An 18,316-nucleotide genomic window follows, 5' to 3' on the forward strand; every position below is an offset into this window, starting at 1 on the left:
ACAATACACTCTCCTGAAGGGATAAGGGCTCTCTCACAACCATACCCCACAATACACTCTCCTGAAGGGATAAGGGCTCTCTCACACAACCATACCCCACTAATACACTCTCCTGAAGGGATAAGGGCTCTCTCACAACCATACCCCATAATACACTCTCCTGAAGGGATAAGGGCTCTCTCACAACCATACCCACAATACACTCTCCTGAAGGGATAAGGGCTCTCTCACAACCATACCCCACAATACACTCTCCTGAAGGGATAAGGGCTCTCTCACAACCATACCCCACAATACACTCTCCTGAAGGGATAAGGGCTCTCTCACAACCATACCCCATAATACACTCTCCTGAAGGGATAAGGGCTCTCTCACACAACCATACCCCATAATACACTCTCCTGAAGGGATAAGGGCTCTCTCACAACCATACCCCACAATACACTCTCCTGAAGGGGTAAGGGCTCTCTCACAACCATACCCCATAATACACTCTCCTGAAGGGGTAAGGGCTCTCTCACAACCATACCCCATAATACACTCTCCTGAAGGGGTAAGGGCTCTCTCACAACCATACCCCATAATACAATCTCCTGAAGGGGTATGGGCTCTCTCTCACAACCATACCCCATAATACACTCTCCTGAAGGGATAAGGGCTCTCTCACAACCATACCCCACAATACACTCTCCTGAAGGGATAAGGGCTCTCTCTCACAACCATACCCCACAATACACTCTCCTGAAGGGATAAGGGCTCTCTCTCACAACCATACCCCACAATACACTCTCCTGAAGGGATAAGGGCTCTCTCTCACAACCATACCCCATAATACACTCTCCTGAAGGGATAAGGGCTCTCTCTCACAACCATACCCCACAATACACTCTCCTGAAGGGATAAGGGCTCTCTCTCACAACCATACACCACAATACACTCTCCTGAAGGGATAAGGGCTCTCTCACAACCATACCCCACAATACACTCTCCTGAAGGGATAAGGGCTCTCTCACAACCATACCCCATAATACACTCTCCTGAAGGGATAAGGGCTCTCTCACAACCATACACCATAATACACTCTACTGAAGGGATAAGGGCTCTCTCACAACCATACCCCATAATACACTCTCCTGAAGGGATAAGGGCTCTCTCACAACCATACCCCACAATACACTCTACTGAAGGGATAAGGGCTCTCACAACCATACCCAATAATACACTCTCCTGAAGGGATAAGGGCTCTCTCTCACAACCATACCCAATAATACACTCTCCTGAAGGGATAAGGGCTCTCTCACAACCATACCCCACAATACACTCTCCTGAAGGGATAAGGGCTCTCTCTCACAACCATACCCCACAATACACTCTCCTGAAGGGATAAGGGCTCTCTCTTTCTCTCACTCTTATACCTCTTAGTAATTGATCTGATGATTTTATAACCCAGGCAGCATAAACGTCTCTCCGGTCCCTCTCTCTCTCTTTCTACATCTCTCCATCCATACCCCCTTCCAATATTCCTCCTCTCCATCTTCAGTCTTCTCACCCACCAGTCTGTGTTAGGTTCAGAGCTCGTTTGTGTTTGTCACCATAGCGATGTGTGTTTGCGCTCCATTTCATTCAACTGTCTCTTTTGTTGTTGTTTTTCTTACATTCGTCCATTATTCTTAGTTCTCTGGCATGACTTGTGCTCGGCTGTCTTTATGTGGTAGTTGTCACTTTAGCCAACAGAACAGATGTGATGGTTATTTAAGCAGCCAACTTCTTTTCCCAACAGATGAGTGTTTGGTTATTCTCATGGTTTCCTCCCAGGTTGCAGAGGGAGGAGGGAGGGAGGGAGGGAAGGCTCTCTCTGAGGAAGGAAGGAGGGAGGAAAGAGGGAAAGAGAGAGCGAGAGAGGGATGAGTAGAACGAGTGTCAAGGAAATGGAGAGAAGTTGGTATAAGGATGAAGGTTATACACTTTGTGTCATGGCTCACCTAGACAATGAACCCAAATTTAGATCATCACATTCCCCCTCTCCCTCTATTTTCCTCAAGTCATCATAATCCCCCTATCTCTTCCATGTGGATGTGCTGCACAGCTCAGAGCAGAGCAGGATAGAACAGAGCAAGGTAGAACAGAGCAGGGTAGAACAGAGCAGAGCAGGGTAGAACAGAGCAGAGCAGGGTAGAACAGAGGAGAGCAGGGTAGAACAGAGGAGAGCAGGGTAGAACAGAGCAGAGCAGGGTAGAACAGAGCAGAGCAGGGTAGAACAGAGCAGAGCAGGGTAGAACAGAGCAGAGCAGGGTAGAACAGAGCAGAGCAGGGTAGAACAGAGCAGAGCAGGGTAGAACAGAGCAGAGCAGGGTAGAACAGAGCAGAGCAGGGTAGAACAGAGCAGAGCAGGGTAGAACAGAGCAGAGCAGGGTAGAACAGAGCAGAGCAGGGTAGAACAGAGCAGAGCAGGGTAGAACAGAGCAGAGCAGGGTAGAACAGAGGAGAGCAGGGTAGAACAGAGGAGAGCAGGGTAGAACAGAGGAGAGCAGGGTAGAACAGAGGAGAGCAGGGTAGAACAGAGGAGAGCAGGGTAGAACAGAGGAGAGCAGGGTAGAACAGAGGAGAGCAGGGTAGAACAGAGGAGAGCAGGGTAGAACAGAGGAGAGCAGGGTAGAACAGAGGAGAGCAGGGTAGAACAGAGGAGAGCAGGGTAGAACAGATCAGAACAGAGCAGGGTAGAACAGATCAGAACAGAGCAGGGTAGAACAGATCAGAACAGAGCAGGGTAGAACAGATCAGAACAGAACAGGGTAGAACAGATCAGAACAGAACAGGGTAGAACAGATCAGAGCAGAACAGGGTAGAACAGATCCGAGCAGAGAAGGGTAGAACAGAACAGAGCAGGGTAAAACAGAGCAGAGAAGGGAAGAACAGAACAAAGCAGAGAAAACAGAGCATAGTAAAACAGAACATAACAGAGTAAAGCAGAGTAGAACAGAGCATAGCGGAGCAGGGTAGAACAGAGCATAGCGGAGCAGGGTAGAACAGAGCATAGCGGAGCAGGGTAGAACAGAGCAGGGTAAAGCAGAGCAGAGCAGAGCAGAGCAGAGCAGGGTAGAACAGAACAGAGCAGACCAGGGTATAACTCAGCAGAACAGAGCAGGGTATAACAGAACAGAACAGAGCAGATCTGAGCAGGGTAGACCACAGCAGAACAGAGCAGAGCAGGGTAGAGAAGAGCAGGGTAGGTTAGAGCAGAACAAAACAGAGCAGGGTATGATAGAGCAGGGTAGACAGAGCAGAACAAAACATAGCAGGGTATAACAGACCAGAGCTGGGTAGAGCAGAACAGAGCAGAGTAGGGTAGAGCAGAGCAGAACAGAGCAGAGCAGAGCAGGGCAGAACAGAACAGAGCAGAGCAGAACAGAGCAGAGCAGAACAGAGCAGATCAGGGCAGAACAGAGCAGGGTAGAACAGAGCAGAGCAGGGTAGAATGGAGCAGAGCAGGGTAGAACAGGGTAGAGCAGAGCAGGGTAGAACAGGGTAGAGCAGAGCAGGGTAGAACAGAGCCGAACAGGGTAGAACGCAGCAGAGCAGAACAGGGTAGAACACAGCAAAGCAGAACATGGTAGAACATAGCAGAGCAGGGTAGAACAGAGTAGACATTAGCAGGGTAGAACAGGGTAGATATGAGCAGTGTAGAACAGAGCAGAGCAGGGTAGAACAGGGTAGAGCAGAGCAGGCTGGAACAGGGTAGACATGAGCAGGGTAGACATGAGCATAGCAGGGTAGAACAGAGCAGAACAGGGTAGACCGCAGCAGAGCAGGGTAGGACAGAGCAGAACAGGGTAGAACAGAGCAGAGCAGGGTAGAACAGGGTAGAAGAGAGCAGAGCAGGGTAGAACAGGGTAGACATGAGCAGGGTAGAACAGAGCAGAACAGGGTAGAACAAAGCATAGCAGGGTAGAACGGAGCAGAGCAGGGTAGAACAGAGCAGAACAGGGTAGAACGCAGCAGAGCAGGGTAGAACAGAGCAGAGCATAGAGACCAGGGATGACTATTACTCTGCAGTCTGATGTCTTCTTATTGCAGCACATGCAAACAGCTGTGTACTACCATGCACATACATATACGTACATGAAATAATTATGGTGTTGGGAAACATTATTGACTGACTCAATAGTTTTAATGACATGGTCTTTCTTTCGCTCTCTCTTTCTCTCCCCTCTGCTTTCTTTCTCCCCTTCTCTTCCTCTCTCTGTCTCCCTGTCTCTCTCTCTCTCAGCAGAGCTGATGTACATGGTAGAGTTGGCAGGTGGTTTGGGCACCATTCTGCTGCTGCTGCTCTTCCTCATCTCTCTGTATAAGTGTTATAAGATTGAGCTCATGCTCTTCTACAGGAGAAACTTCGGCAGCGACGACCTGGATGGAGGTAAGGGCTCAGAGCGTCAGACCAATAGGTGGCTGTTGTGTCTGTTTGTTTCTCTCTCTCTCTATCTCTATCGCTCTCAATTTCTCTCTCCCTTTCTCTTTCTTTCTCTCTCTCTCTCTCTCTCATTTTCTCTCTTTCTCTCAATTCAATTCAATTCAAGGGGCTTTATTGGCATGGGAAACATATATTAACATTGCCAAAACAAGTAAAGTAGATAATATATAAAACTGAATTAAACAATATAAATGAACTGTAAACATTACACTCACAGAAGTTCCAAAAGAATAAAGGCATTACAAATGTCATATTATGTGTATATATACAGTGTTGTAACGATGTACAAATGGTTAAAGTACAAAAGAGAAAATAAATAAGCATAAATATGGGTTGTATTTACAATGGTGTTTGTTCTTCACTGGTTGACCTTTTCTTGTGGCAACAGGTCACATCTTGCTGTTGTGATGGCACACTGGTATTTCACCCAGTAGATATGGGAGTTTATCAAAATCGGGTTTGTTTTCAAATTCTTTGTGGAAATATGTGTCTCTAATATGGTCATACATTGGGCGAGAGGTTAGGAAGTTTAGCTCAGTTTACACCTCATTTTGTGGACAGGGTGCACATAGCCTGTCTTCTGTTGGGAGCCAGGTCTGCCTACGGCGGCCTTTCTCAATAGCAAGGCTATGCTCACTGAGTCTGTATATGCAGTGCCTTGCAAAAGTATTCACCCCCTTGGCATTTTTCCTATTTTGTTGCATTACAACCTGTAATTTAAATTGATTTTTATTTGTATTTCATGTAATGGACATACACAAAATAGTCCAAATTGGTGAAGTGAAATGAAAAAGGTTGTTTAAAAGAATTCTAAAAACAAGAAAACGGAAAAGTGGTGTGTGCATATGTATTCACCCCCTTTGCTATGAAGGCCCTAAATAAGATCTGGTGCAACCAATTACCTTCAGAAGTCACATAATTAGTTAAATAAAGTTCACCTGTCTGCAATCTAAGTGTCACATAATCTGTCACATGATCTCAGTATATATACACCTGTTCTGAAAGGCCCCAGATTCTGCAATACCATTAAGCAAGGGGATCCACCAAGCATGAAGCACTATGAAGACCAAGGTGCTCTCCAAACGGGTCAGGGACAAAGTTGTGGAGAAGTACAGATCAGGGTTGGGTTATAAAAAAATATCAGAAACTTTGAATATCCCACGGAGCGCCATTAAATCCATTATTAAAAATGTTTAAGAATATGGCACCACAACAAACCTGCCAAGAGAGGGCCGCCCACCAAAACTCACGGACCAGGCAAGAAGGGCATTAATCAGAGAAGCAACAAAGAGACCGAAGATAACCCTGAAGGATCTGCAAAGCTCCACAGCGGAGATTGGAGTGTCTGTCCATAGGACCACTTTAAGCCGTACTCTCCACAGAGCTGGGCTTTACGGAAGAGTGGCCAGAAAAAAAATAAGCAAACGTGTTTGGTGTTCGCCAAAAGGCATGTGGGAGACTCCTTAAACATATGGAAGAAGATACTCTGGTCAGATGAGACTAAAATTGAGCTTTTTGGCCATCAAGGAAAACGCTATGTCTGGCGCAAACCCAACACCTCTCATCACCCCGAGATTACCATCCCCACAGTGAAGCATGGTGGTGACAGCATCATGCTGTGGGGATGTTTTTCATCGGCAGTGATTGGGAAACATGTCAGAATTGAAGGAATGATGGATGGCGCTAAATACAGGGAAATTCTTGAGGGAAACCTGTTTCACTCTTCCAGAGATTTGAGACTGGGACAGAGGTTCACCTTCCAGCAAGACAATGACCCTAAGCATACTGCTAAAGCAACACTCGTGGTAGGCATGTTGTGTAAATGAAATGATACAAACCTCCCAAAAATCAATTTTAATTCCAGGTTGTAAGGCAACAAAATGGAAAAATGCCAAGGGGCGAATAATTTCGCAAGCCACTGTAGTCAAAGCTTTCCTTAAGTTTTGGGCAGTCACTGAGGTCAGGTATTCTGTTGCTGTGTACTCTCTGTTTAGGGCCAAATATAATTATAGTTTGCTCTGTTTTCTTGTTAACTCTTTCCAATGTGTCAAGTAATTATCTTTTTGTTTTCTCATGATTTGGTGTTTCTGTCCTGGGGCTCTGTGGGGTCTGTTTGTGTTTGTGAACAGAGCCCCAGGACCAGCTTGCTTAGGGGACTTCTCCAGGTTCATCTCTCTGTAGGTGATGGCTTTGTTATGGAAGGTTTGGGAATCGCTTACTTGTAGGTGATTGTAGAATTTAACGGCTCTTTTCTGGATTTTGATAATAAGTGGGTATCGGCCTAATTCTGCTCTGCATGCATTATTTGGTGTTCTACGTTGTACATGGAGGATATTTTAGCAGAATTCTGCATGCAGTCTCAATTTGGTGTTTGTCCCATTTTGTGAATTCTTGGTTGGTGAGCGGACCCCAGACCTCACAACCATAAAGGGAAATTGGTTTTATAACTGATTAAAGTAGCCAACTCCTAATTGGTATGTCGAATTCTATGTTCCTTTTGATGGCATAGAATGCCCTTCTTGCCTTTGTGGAAGCTTTGTGGAAGTTACCTGTGGCGCTGATGTTTAGGCCAAGGTATGTGTCGTTTTTTCTGTGCTCTAGGGCAGAGGTGTATAGATGGAATTTGTATTTGTGGTCCTGGCGACTGAACCTTTTTTTGGGGATCTTACTGAGATTTACTGTCAGGGCCCAGGTCTGGCAGAATCTGTGCAGAAGATCTAGGTGCTGCTGTAGGCCCTCCTTGGTTGGTGACAGAAGCACCAGATCATCAGCAAACAGCAGACATTTGAATTCAGATTCTAGTAGGGTGAGACCGGGTGCTACAGACTTTTATAGTGCCCTCGCCAATTTGTTGATATATATGTTGAAGAGGGTGGGGCTTAAGCTGCATCCCTGTCTTACCCCATGGCCTTGTGGGAAGAAATGTGTGTTTTTTGCCTATTTTAACCGCACACTTGTTGTTTGTGTACATGGATTTTATAATGTCGTATGTTTTTCCCCCACCACTTTCCATCAATTTGTATAGCAGACCCTCATGCCAAATTGAGTTGAAGGCTTTTTTGAAATCAACAAAGCATGAGAAGACTTTGCCTTTGTATTGGTTTGTTTGTTTGTCAATTAGGGTGTGCAGGGTGAATACGTGGTCTGTCGTACGATAATTTGGTAAACTATTTGACATTTGCTCAGTACATTGTTTTCACTGAGGAAATGTACGAGTCTGCTGTTAATGATAATACAGAGGATTTTTCTAAGGTTGCTGTTGACGCATATCCCACGGTAGTTATTGGGGTCAAATTTGTCTCCACTTTTGTGGATTGGGGTGATCAGTCCTTGGTTCCAAATATTGGGGAAGAATCCAGAGCTAAGGATGATGTTAAAGAGTTTGATGAAGTCCAGGTTCCTGCTCTTTATGCCAAAGGCAGATGTCCTCAGGCCTTGGATATTCCAGGATGAGATAGTGAAGACTTTGTGTTCCATAAAGTATCCAATGTTGTTGGTCGTGTGGTTTGGCACCTCTCTCGCTCTCGCTCTCGCTCTCGCTCTCTTTCTCTCTCTTCTCTCTGGATTTCATAATATCCTTTATCAACTAATCTGCGTCGGTGCTTTGAAGGTTGTTGAAAGCCATTTCTGGTCAGAGCCTGCAGCAATAACAGTCTCCCAGGTACACACACACACACAAGTCACATACATGAACACACACACAAACTCCTCACTGACAGCCAGCCCATTGTCTCCAGTAAAAACCCAGTGAGTGAGGTGTGTGTGTGCGCTTGCATTCCTGTGTGTGTCTGTAGGTCACTAGGGATGCATGGGTAAGAGGGGAGGCAGATTTCAATTTGTTCTCCATTAAGAGAGAGATCAGTCTCAATATATCATGGTATGATGTCCACCCTCCCCTGTGGACCAGCAGAGAACTGCTGTCTGCTTTGGGACGGGGAGGCTGGGACTAGGCCAACTCCCTCCCTACCCAAATCAAAGGAAAAAGTCTACCAACAAACTGAAGTTGGAGACTTTTAGTTTCTCCTCCCAGATACAGTTAGTTCTGTCCTAGTTTGGGCTTGTTGGTGTGTTTTCATACAGTGTTTGTTATATTCACACTTTGATTGGTTGTTTTCTGCGTTCTATACTAGAATTCTACATTGAAGTAGAGTCGTGGCCACTTGTGATATTGTCAGTTAGAATTGATTTGGATGGACGGAACGCAGTGTTAAATCCAACCATTCTAGCCATGTAATTTAACTGGTTATTATTATCAGTGGTTGGTTGAGATGTTGAAGTTGTTATTTGATGCAGGCTGTGTCTGGCCCATCTAGGGAGCCTGAAAACCTCTCTCCTGCCTCAGAGTGTCTATATAATATAATTCTCTCTCACTTTCACATAATAAAGATTGTCATTTTTTTGTGTCTGTTCATGCCTGCATTCATATCCCTGAGTGTGCATATGCTTCACCAGACCTTTTCTGTGTGCTGTCTGTCTTTCTGTGTTTCTGGCAGATAATAAGGACTATGATGCATATCTGTCCTACACTAAAGTAGACCCTGACCAGTGGAGTCAGGAGACCAAGGAGGAGGAGCGTTTTGCCCTGGAGATCCTCCCTGACGTTCTGGAGAAACACTACGGGTACAAACTCTTCATCCCAGACAGAGACCTCATCCCCACAGGAAGTAAGTGGTGTAAGTGATGACTAGGGGAGGGGAGGGGGGAGGTTGATGGGAGTGAAAGAGGGGAGGGGGTGGACGGGAGGGAGGGAGGGGGAGGACGGGAGGGAGAGTGTTGAGGGGAGGGTGGGGGGGTAGCGGGGGGCGGGTAGGGTGTAGGGTGGGGTAGAGGGGTAGGGAATGCGTGGGGGTGATGAAGGGAGGGTGGGGTAGGGAATGAGTGGGGGTGATGAGGGGAGGGTAGGAGGTATGGGGGGTAGAGGGCTAGGGGGTGTGTGGGGGTGTGTTGGTGGGGGTGTTGAGGGGGTAGGGTGAGGTAGGGGGTGTGTGGGTGTGATGGTGGGGTCGAGGGTTAGGGGTGTGGGTGTGATGAGGGGGTAGGGGTGTGTGGGGGTGGGGTAGAGGCGTAGGGACTGTGTGGGGGTGATGAGGGGGGAAAGGGGTTGGGTTGGGGAGTGTGTGGGGGTGTGAAGGGGGTAGGGTAAAGGAGGTAAGGCATGCTGTGTGTGGTTATGTGATAGTACGTTCACTAATTGTGTTGTGGCTTGTACAGTTATTGTGATTGTTCTTTACTCTGTCACTGTATCATCAGTCACTATGTCATCAGTCACTATGTCATCAGTCACTATGTCATGGAAAGATCAGGTGTTCATAATGTTTTGTGTATATGTGTAGTTTGTGCAAAAAATAAACTCTAAATAATATATCCATACCATCAATAGAACAACCTTTAGTATTTTCAGCTGTGTCACTTATAGACTTGTTACATGTGCTGTATATTGCTTCAAATATATCATATATTGCTTTCCCATGCATATTGTTGTATCCCCTGTTGTGGAATTTTTTATTTATCCTTTATTTAACTAGGCAAGTCAGTTTAAAACAAATTCTTATTTACAATGACAGCCTACCCCAGCCAAACCCTAACGACGCTGGGCCAATTGTGCACCACCCCATGGGACTCCCAATCACGACTGGTTGTGATACAACCTGGAATCAAACCAGGGTCTGTAGTGACATCTCTAGCACTGAGATGTAGTGCCTTAGACCGCTGCGCCACTCAGGAGCCCGAGTGTATGACTGTATACATCAGCAAGTGTTATATGGATACTGTGCATTTGTTTAAGCAGGCATGCACTTGTTCAGTGCATGATCATAGAATGCATGCTTATGATTGGTTGTAACCATCTGAACCGTCTTATTCCTGATGCACTCCTATAGACTGTCATGTTCCTTTCAAGATCTATTAAATGGGCAGTGGAGTCAAAAAAGTGATTTTTCTGTTTTTAAAATGATATTTCCTCACTATAAGGTTGAAATAACACCCTGAAATTGTGAAAATTATGATAATGCCCTTTTAATGTACAAGCTTTTTGAGAGAAAAAAACACCTGGAATTTCAGCCTGTTCAGGTGGGAAGGAGTTTTTGGCCCACAGCATGACATCACAATCCGATTTGATTATTCTGACCAATGGACAATCTTTTATTTGCATATGTATCCTCCTACTTTGAAGGGGTAAGCGGGGTAGGCTCTAGAGTCTAGACAATCCTATCCACCAATCAGGACTGTGTATGTAAATATATCGTAATTTGTATCAACCCTCCCACATGATCAGACTGAGCATTTCAATGGCAAAAGGAGGCTCCCAAAAATAAATGATTGATTTTTGTATTTTGAAAGTTGCATATCTTGAAAACTTGAGTGCTGACAAGCAAAACATTTTGGGACCATGTCAACAATGGACTAAGGAAACAAATCCAAAAAGCCTCCCGGGTGGCGCAGTGGTCTAGGGCACTGCATCGCAGTGCTAGCTGCGCCACCAGAGTCTTTGGGTTCGCGCCCAGGCTCTGTCGCAGCCGGCCGCGACCGGGAGGTCCGTGGGGCGACGCACAATTGGGCCAGCGTCATCCGGGTTAGGGAGGGTTTGGCCGGTAGGGATATCCTTGTCTCATCGCGCTCCAGCGACTCCTGTGGCGGGCCGGGCGCAGTGCGCGCTAACCAAGGGGGCCAGGTGCACGGTGTTTCCTCCGACACATTGGTGCGGCTGGCTTCCGGGTTGAAGGCGCGCTGTGTTAAGAAGCAGTGCGGCTTGGTTGGGTTGTGCTTCGGAGGACGCGTGGGTTTCGACCTTCGTCTCTCCCGAGCCCGTACGGGAGTTGTAGCGATGAGACAAGATAGTAATTACTAGCGATTGGATACCACGAAAATTGGGGAGAAAAGGGGATAAATTTTAAATAAATAAATAAACAAATCCAAAAATACAGTTTTTGGGTGGAGTTTTCCTTTAAGAGCCCACTCCCTTTAACCGAGATGCAACTTTCTCTCTCACCTTTCTAGTCCAAAGTGTATTCTACTGTGTAGCCTATGCCACACTGACTGTGCCCTCAGCAAGGGGACTGTGTAATATTGGACATGAGATACAGCTAGCTCAGTATACATGCTGTAAGGCAGATATCATAATGTACATGTTAACCCCAGCAGCGTTCTCTCTAGTTCCCATTTAACCCATTAATACATTCATGGATATATTTTGTGTGAACATATTCTGATGCATGTGCAAATCTGTCTAGTAGTCCGTCTATGCTTATGGTCCAGGTTGTTCATTACCACGGCTCTACGTCTAGCTGGGTCTTGATGTTCAGTATCTATTACCACAGCTCTATGTCTAGCTGGGCCAGGATGTTCAATATCTATTACCACAGCTCTATATCTAGCTGGGTCTTGATGTTCAGTATCTATTACCACAGCTCTATGTCTAGCTGGGCCAGGATGTTCAATATCTATTACCACAGCTCTATATCTAGCTGGGTCTTGATGTTCAGTATCTATTACCACAGCTCTATGTCTAGCTGGGTCAGGATGTTCAGTATCTATTACCCACAGCTCTATGTCTAGCTGGGCCAGGATGTTCAGTATATATTACTACATCTAGCTGGGTCAGGATGTTCAGTATCTATTACCACAGCTCTACGTCTAGCTGGGTCTTGATGTTCAGTATCTATTACCACAGCTCTGTCTAGCTGGGCCAGGATGTTCAATATCTATTACCACAGCTCTATATCTAGCTGGGTCTTGATGTTCAGTATCTATTACCACAGCTCTGTCTAGCTGGGCCAGGATGTTCAATATCTATTACCACAGCTCTATATCTAGCTGGGTCTTGATGTTCAGTATCTATTACCACAGCTCTATGTCTAGCTGGGTCAGGATGTTCAGTATCTATTACCCACAGCTCTATGTCTAGCTGGGCCAGGATGTTCAGTATATATTACTACATCTAGCTGGGTCAGGATGTTCAGTATCTATTACCACAGCTCTATATCTAGCTGGGTCTTGATGTTCAGTATCTATTACCACAACTCTATGTCTAGCTGGGTCAGGATGTTCAGTATATATTACTACATCTAGCTGGGTCAGGATGTTCAGTATCTATTACCACAGCTCTATATCTAGCTGGGTCTTGATGTTCAGTATCTATTACTACGGCTCTATGTCTAGCTGGGTCAGGATGTTCAGTATCTATTACCACAGCTCTACATCTAGCTGGGTGGGGATGTTCAGTATCAGTATTGACTCCCGAGTGGTGCAGCGGTCTACAGACTACAGGCCCTGGTTCGATTCCAGGCTGTATCTCAACCGGCCGTGATTGGGAGTCCCGTAGGGCGGCGCACAATTGGCCCAGCTTCGTTAAGGGTTTGGCCGGGGTAGGCCGTCATTGTAAATAATAATTTTTTCTTAACTGACTTGCCTAGTGAAATAAAGGTAAAATACAGTATATATATAAAAATATATTTCCACAGCTCTATGTCTAGCTGGGTCAGGATGTTCAGTATATATTACTACATCTAGCTGGGTCAGGATGTTCAGTATATATTACTACATCTAGCTGGGTCAGGATGTTCAGTATATATTACTACATTTAGCTGGGTCAGGATGTTCAGTATATATTACTACATTTAGCTGGGTCAGGATGTTCAGTATATATTACTACATCTAACTGGGTCAGGATGTTCAGTATATATTACTACATCTAGCTGGGTCAGGATGTTCGGTATATATTACTACATCTAGCTGGGTCAGGATGTTCAGTATATATTACTACATCTAGCTGGGTCAGGATGTTCAGTATATATTACTACATCTAGCTGGGTCAGGATGTTCAGTATATATTACTACATCTAGCTGGGTCAGGATGTTCAGTATATATTACTACATCTAGCTGGGCCAGGATGTTCAGTATATATTACTACATCTAGCTGGGTCAGGATGTTCAGTATCTATTACCACAGCTCTATATCTAGCTGGGTCTTGATGTTCAGTATCTATTACCACAACTCTATGTCTAGCTGGGTCAGGATGTTCAGTATATATTACTACATCTAGCTGGGTCAGGATGTTCAGTATCTATTACCACAGCTCTATATCTAGCTGGGTCTTGATGTTCAGTATCTATTACCACAGCTCTATATCTAGCTGGGTCTTGATGTTCAGTATCTATTACTACGGCTCTATGTCTAGCTGGGTCAGGATGTTCAGTATCTATTACCACAGCTCTACATCTAGCTGGGTGGGGATGTTCAGTATCAGTATTGACTCCCGAGTGGTGCAGCGGTCTACAGACTACAGGCCCTGGTTCGATTCCAGGCTGTATCTCAACCGGCCGTGATTGGGAGTCCCGTAGGGCGGCGCACAATTGGCCCAGCTTCGTTAAGGGTTTGGCCGGGGTAGGCCGTCATTGTAAATAATAATTTTTTCTTAACTGACTTGCCTAGTGAAATAAAGGTAAAATACAGTATATATATAAAAATATATTTCCACAGCTCTATGTCTAGCTGGGTCAGGATGTTCAGTATATATTACTACATCTAGCTGGGTCAGGATGTTCAGTATATATTACTACATCTAGCTGGGTCAGGATGTTCAGTATATATTACTACATTTAGCTGGGTCAGGATGTTCAGTATATATTACTACATTTAGCTGGGTCAGGATGTTCAGTATATATTACTACATCTAGCTGGGTCAGGATGTTCAGTATATATTACTACATCTAGCTGGGTCAGGATGTTCGGTATATATTACTACATCTAGCTGGGTCAGGATGTTCAGTATATATTACTACATCTAGCTGGGTCAGGATGTTCAGTATATATTACTACATCTAGCTGGGTCAGGATGTTCAGTATATATTACTACATCTAGCTGGGTCAGGATGTTCAGTATATATTACTACATCTAGCTGGGTCAGGATGTTCGGTATATATTACTACATCTAGCTGGGTCAGGATGTTCGGTATATATTACTACATCTAGCTGGGTCAGGATATATTACTACATCTAGCTGGGTCAGGATGTTCGGTATATATTACTACATCTAGCTGGGTCAGGATGTTCAGTATATATTACTACATCTAGCTGGGTTTCATGTGGAATAGAGCGAAAGAGTGAACACATCCAGTGAGACTACTGCTCCGGCGGTATGGTAGGCAGCTTCAGACAGAATGGGACATCATAGTTTAGAGGCTCTTACTGTAGTTACTGCACTGCTGGATGAGAGATAGACAGCTGAACGGAGAAACTGGTCCCTAGTCAGAGTTATACAACAAGTTGCTAAAAAACTGTTCCAGTGTGTGTGTGTGTGTGTGTGTGTGTGTGTGTGTGTGTGTGTGTGTGTGTGTGTGTGTGTGTTTGAGAAAGAGAGAGCCAAATAATAAATGATAGTTCATATGCCAGTGTTACGCAAGTCCTCTTTGCTGTTTGTGTGCTTTGTGTGTTCTCCTGTGATCTGAGTCTCAATGTTGACATGTTTATGTTTAGGTCTGGCCAATGAGCTTTACCAGGATGACACAAGACTTCTTAGAGGTACATGTCCTCAGTCTCTTCCTCTTGTGTCAGCAACTGTGATGCATTTCCTCTCTGGACAGGAAGAGAAGCTTAGGGCGGGCATTTTGTAAGAGTTTACACAGCAGGATCATAGCTTTTAAGTCAGAACACACACACACACACACTCTAGCACACAAAGACAGGCACACACACACTCACGTACACAAACACATGCCATTGCACACAGACACACACAGATCCAAAAACCTCAGAGAGAGAGATTAGAAGTGATGTAGATACAGAGTGTTGACTAAGAACAGTTGTAGTATACAGGTTGGTGGCACCTTCATTGGGGAGAACGGGCTCGTGGTAATGACTGGAGCGGAATAAGTGTAATGATATCAAATACATCAAACACATAGTTTCCATGTGTTTGATGCCATTTTATTTGCGGCGTTCCGGCCATTATTATGAGCCGTTCTCCTCTCAGCACCCTCCTGTGTTATAGTAACTCTATGTTTAAACGTGAAACTGTTGTCTGACTGCTGTCTGTTTTGTGTTGTATGTCTTGTAGTTGTCCATCCATTGTATTGTGAAGTGGTGTGCTAGATGTCTCATGTCCACATCATGTTACAACAAATGTATGTATACAGTGGCTTGTGAAAGTATTTTTCCCATTTTGTTGCCTTACAACCTGGAATTAAATTTTTTTGGGGGGTTTGTATCATTTGATTTACACAGCATGCCTACCACTTTGAAGATGCAAAATATGTTTTATTGTGAAACAAACAAGAAATACGACAAAAAAAAACGGAAAACTTGAGTGTGCATAACAACTCACCTCCAAAGTCAATAGTTTGTAGAGCCACCTTTTGCAGCAATTACAGCTGCAAGTCTCTTGGGGTATGTCTCTATAAGCTTGGAACATCTAGCCACTGGGATTTTGTCCATTCTTCAAGGCAATACTGCTCCAGCTCCTTCAAGTTGGATGAGTTCCACTTGTGTACAGCAATCTTTAAGTTATACCACAGATTCTCAATTGGATTGAGGTCTGTGATTTGATTAGGCCATTCCAAGACATTTAAATGTTTCCCCTTAAACCACTCAAGTGTTGCTTTAGCAGTATGCTTAGGGTCATTGTCCTGCTGGAAGGTGAACCTCCGTCCCAGTCTCAAATCTCTGGAAGACTGAAACAGGTTTCCCTCAAGAATTTCCCTGTATTTAGCGCCATCCATCATTCCTTCAATTCTGACCAGTTTCCCAATCCTTGCCGATGAAAAACATCCCCACAGCATGATGCTGCCACCACCATGCTTCCCTGTGGGGATGGTATTCTCGGGGTAATGAGAGGTGTTGGGTTTGCACCAGACAGCGTTTTCCTTGATGGCCAAAAAGCTCAATTTTAGTCTCATCTGACCAGAGGTCTTTCATATGTTTGGGGAGTTTCCCACATTGCCTTTTGGCGAACACCAAACATGTTTGCTTATTTTTTTCTGGCCACTCTTCCGTAAAGCCCAGCTCTATGGAGTGTATGGCTTAAAGTGGTCCTATGGACAGATACTCCAATCTCTGCTTTGGAGCTTTGCAGCTCCTTCAGGTCAATTTGGACTATTTTGTGTATGTCCATTACATTAAATCCACATAAAAATCCAGATTACAGGTTGTAATGCAACATAATAGGAAAAACGCCAAAGAGGGTGAATACTTTTGCAAGGCACTGTACAAAACATGTTATAGAACATATGTTACTGTCTACAAAGCATGTTATAGAATATATGTTACTGTCTACAAAACATGTTATAGAACATATGTTACTGTCTACAAAACATGTTATAGAACATATGTTACTGTCTACACAACATGTTATAGAACATATGTTACTGTCTACACATGTTATAGAACATATGTTAGTCTACAAAACATGTTATAGAACATATGTCACTGTATACAAAACCTGTTATTAAAAATATGTTACTGTATACAAAACATGTTATAGAAAATATGTTACTGTATACAAAACATGTTATAGAAAATATGTTACTGTATACAAAACATGTTATAGAACATATGTTACTGTATACAAAACATGTTATAGAAAATATGTTACTGTATACAAAACATGTTATAGAACATATGTTACTGTATACAAAACATGTTATAGAACATATGTTACTGTATACAAAACATGTTATAGAAAATATGTTACTGTATACAAAACATGTTATAAAACATATGTTACTGTATAGAATAATCTAAGCTGTTTTGAGTTCTCTCTTTCAAGGAGATTGATTGTATGCTGAGTGCTTTGGGTTCTCCCTCTCCCTTCATCCCTCTCTCTCTCTGTCTCTCTCCCTCTCTATCCAGCCTACATCGAGGACGTGGCGCGCTGTGTGGACCAATCCAAGCGCCTCATCATCGTCATGACGCCCAACTACGTGGTGCGGCGGGGGTGGAGCATCTTTGAGCTGGAGACACGCCTCCGCAACATGTTGGTCACCGGGGAGATCAAGGTGATTCTGATCGAGTGTGCCGAGCTGCGTGGCATCATGAACTACCAAGAGGTGGAGGCCCTCAAACACACCATCAAGACCCTCACCGTCATCAAGTGGCGTGGCCCCAAGAGCAACAAGCTCAGCTCCAAGTTCTGGAAGCAACTGCAGTATGAGATGCCCTTCTGCCGCACCGAACCCATGCTGAGCCATGAGCCGGCGCTGGACGTCAGCGAGCAGGGCCCCTTCGGCGAGCTCCAGACCGTCTCCGCCATCTCCATGGCAGCAGCCACCTCCACCGCCATGGCCACGGCGCACCCGGAACTCCGCTCGTCCTTCCACAACTCCTACCACACCACCATGCGGCAGAAACACTACTACCGCAGCTACGAGTACGACCTGCCGCCGGGGGGCACGCTACCGCCATTGCCGTCACTAGGCAACCAGCACACCTACTGCAACATCCCGCTGACGATGCTGAATGGACAGAGGCCGCCAGCGGGGAAGAGCCGCGAGCACAGTGTGGAGGAGGACCACACTAACCACACCATGCTGCCGCTGTTGCCCAGGGAGACCAGCATCTCCAGCGTCATCTGGTGACCAGGGCGGAGCGGGGCAGGGTAGAACCATACGACACTAGCAGAGAAACGCAGCACGATTTGGTCTGGTTTGACTTGGATCGCTTTGGATCGGTTTGGTGTCACGCTTCTATGAGCCAGTTCTGATTGGCTACTTTAGCTATATCTGAGAGATTGTGATGAGTTTGGTTAGGAGTGGACCCCTGTGAACAGGCAAGACAAAGTCGGGGCAGGTTTGGTTTGGAACGTGGTCCTCATGTATGCAGAGGAGAAGGTCTTAACCCGAGGATTAAAGATTC

The 18,316-nt window shown here is 45.1% G+C and overlaps 1 protein-coding gene across 1 annotated transcript in view; it reads left to right on the forward strand.

Annotated features, from left to right (window-relative positions):
* The window catches only part of LOC120058113 (interleukin-1 receptor accessory protein-like 1-B), a 286,616-nt gene extending 268,577 nt beyond the window's left edge, over positions 1 to 18,039 (forward strand). Inside the window, exons 8-10 of the mRNA XM_039006588.1 lie at positions 4,271 to 4,414; positions 8,962 to 9,132; positions 17,315 to 18,039. Coding sequence (XP_038862516.1) covers positions 4,271 to 4,414; positions 8,962 to 9,132; positions 17,315 to 18,039 — 1,040 coding nt within the window. The remainder of the gene's footprint in view (positions 1 to 4,270; positions 4,415 to 8,961; positions 9,133 to 17,314) is intronic.
* The last annotated feature ends 277 nt before the right edge of the window (positions 18,040 to 18,316 follow it).

Source organism: Salvelinus namaycush, chromosome 13 (assembly GCF_016432855.1).
Source record: "Salvelinus namaycush isolate Seneca chromosome 13, SaNama_1.0, whole genome shotgun sequence".
Taxonomy (NCBI): domain Eukaryota; kingdom Metazoa; phylum Chordata; class Actinopteri; order Salmoniformes; family Salmonidae; genus Salvelinus; species Salvelinus namaycush.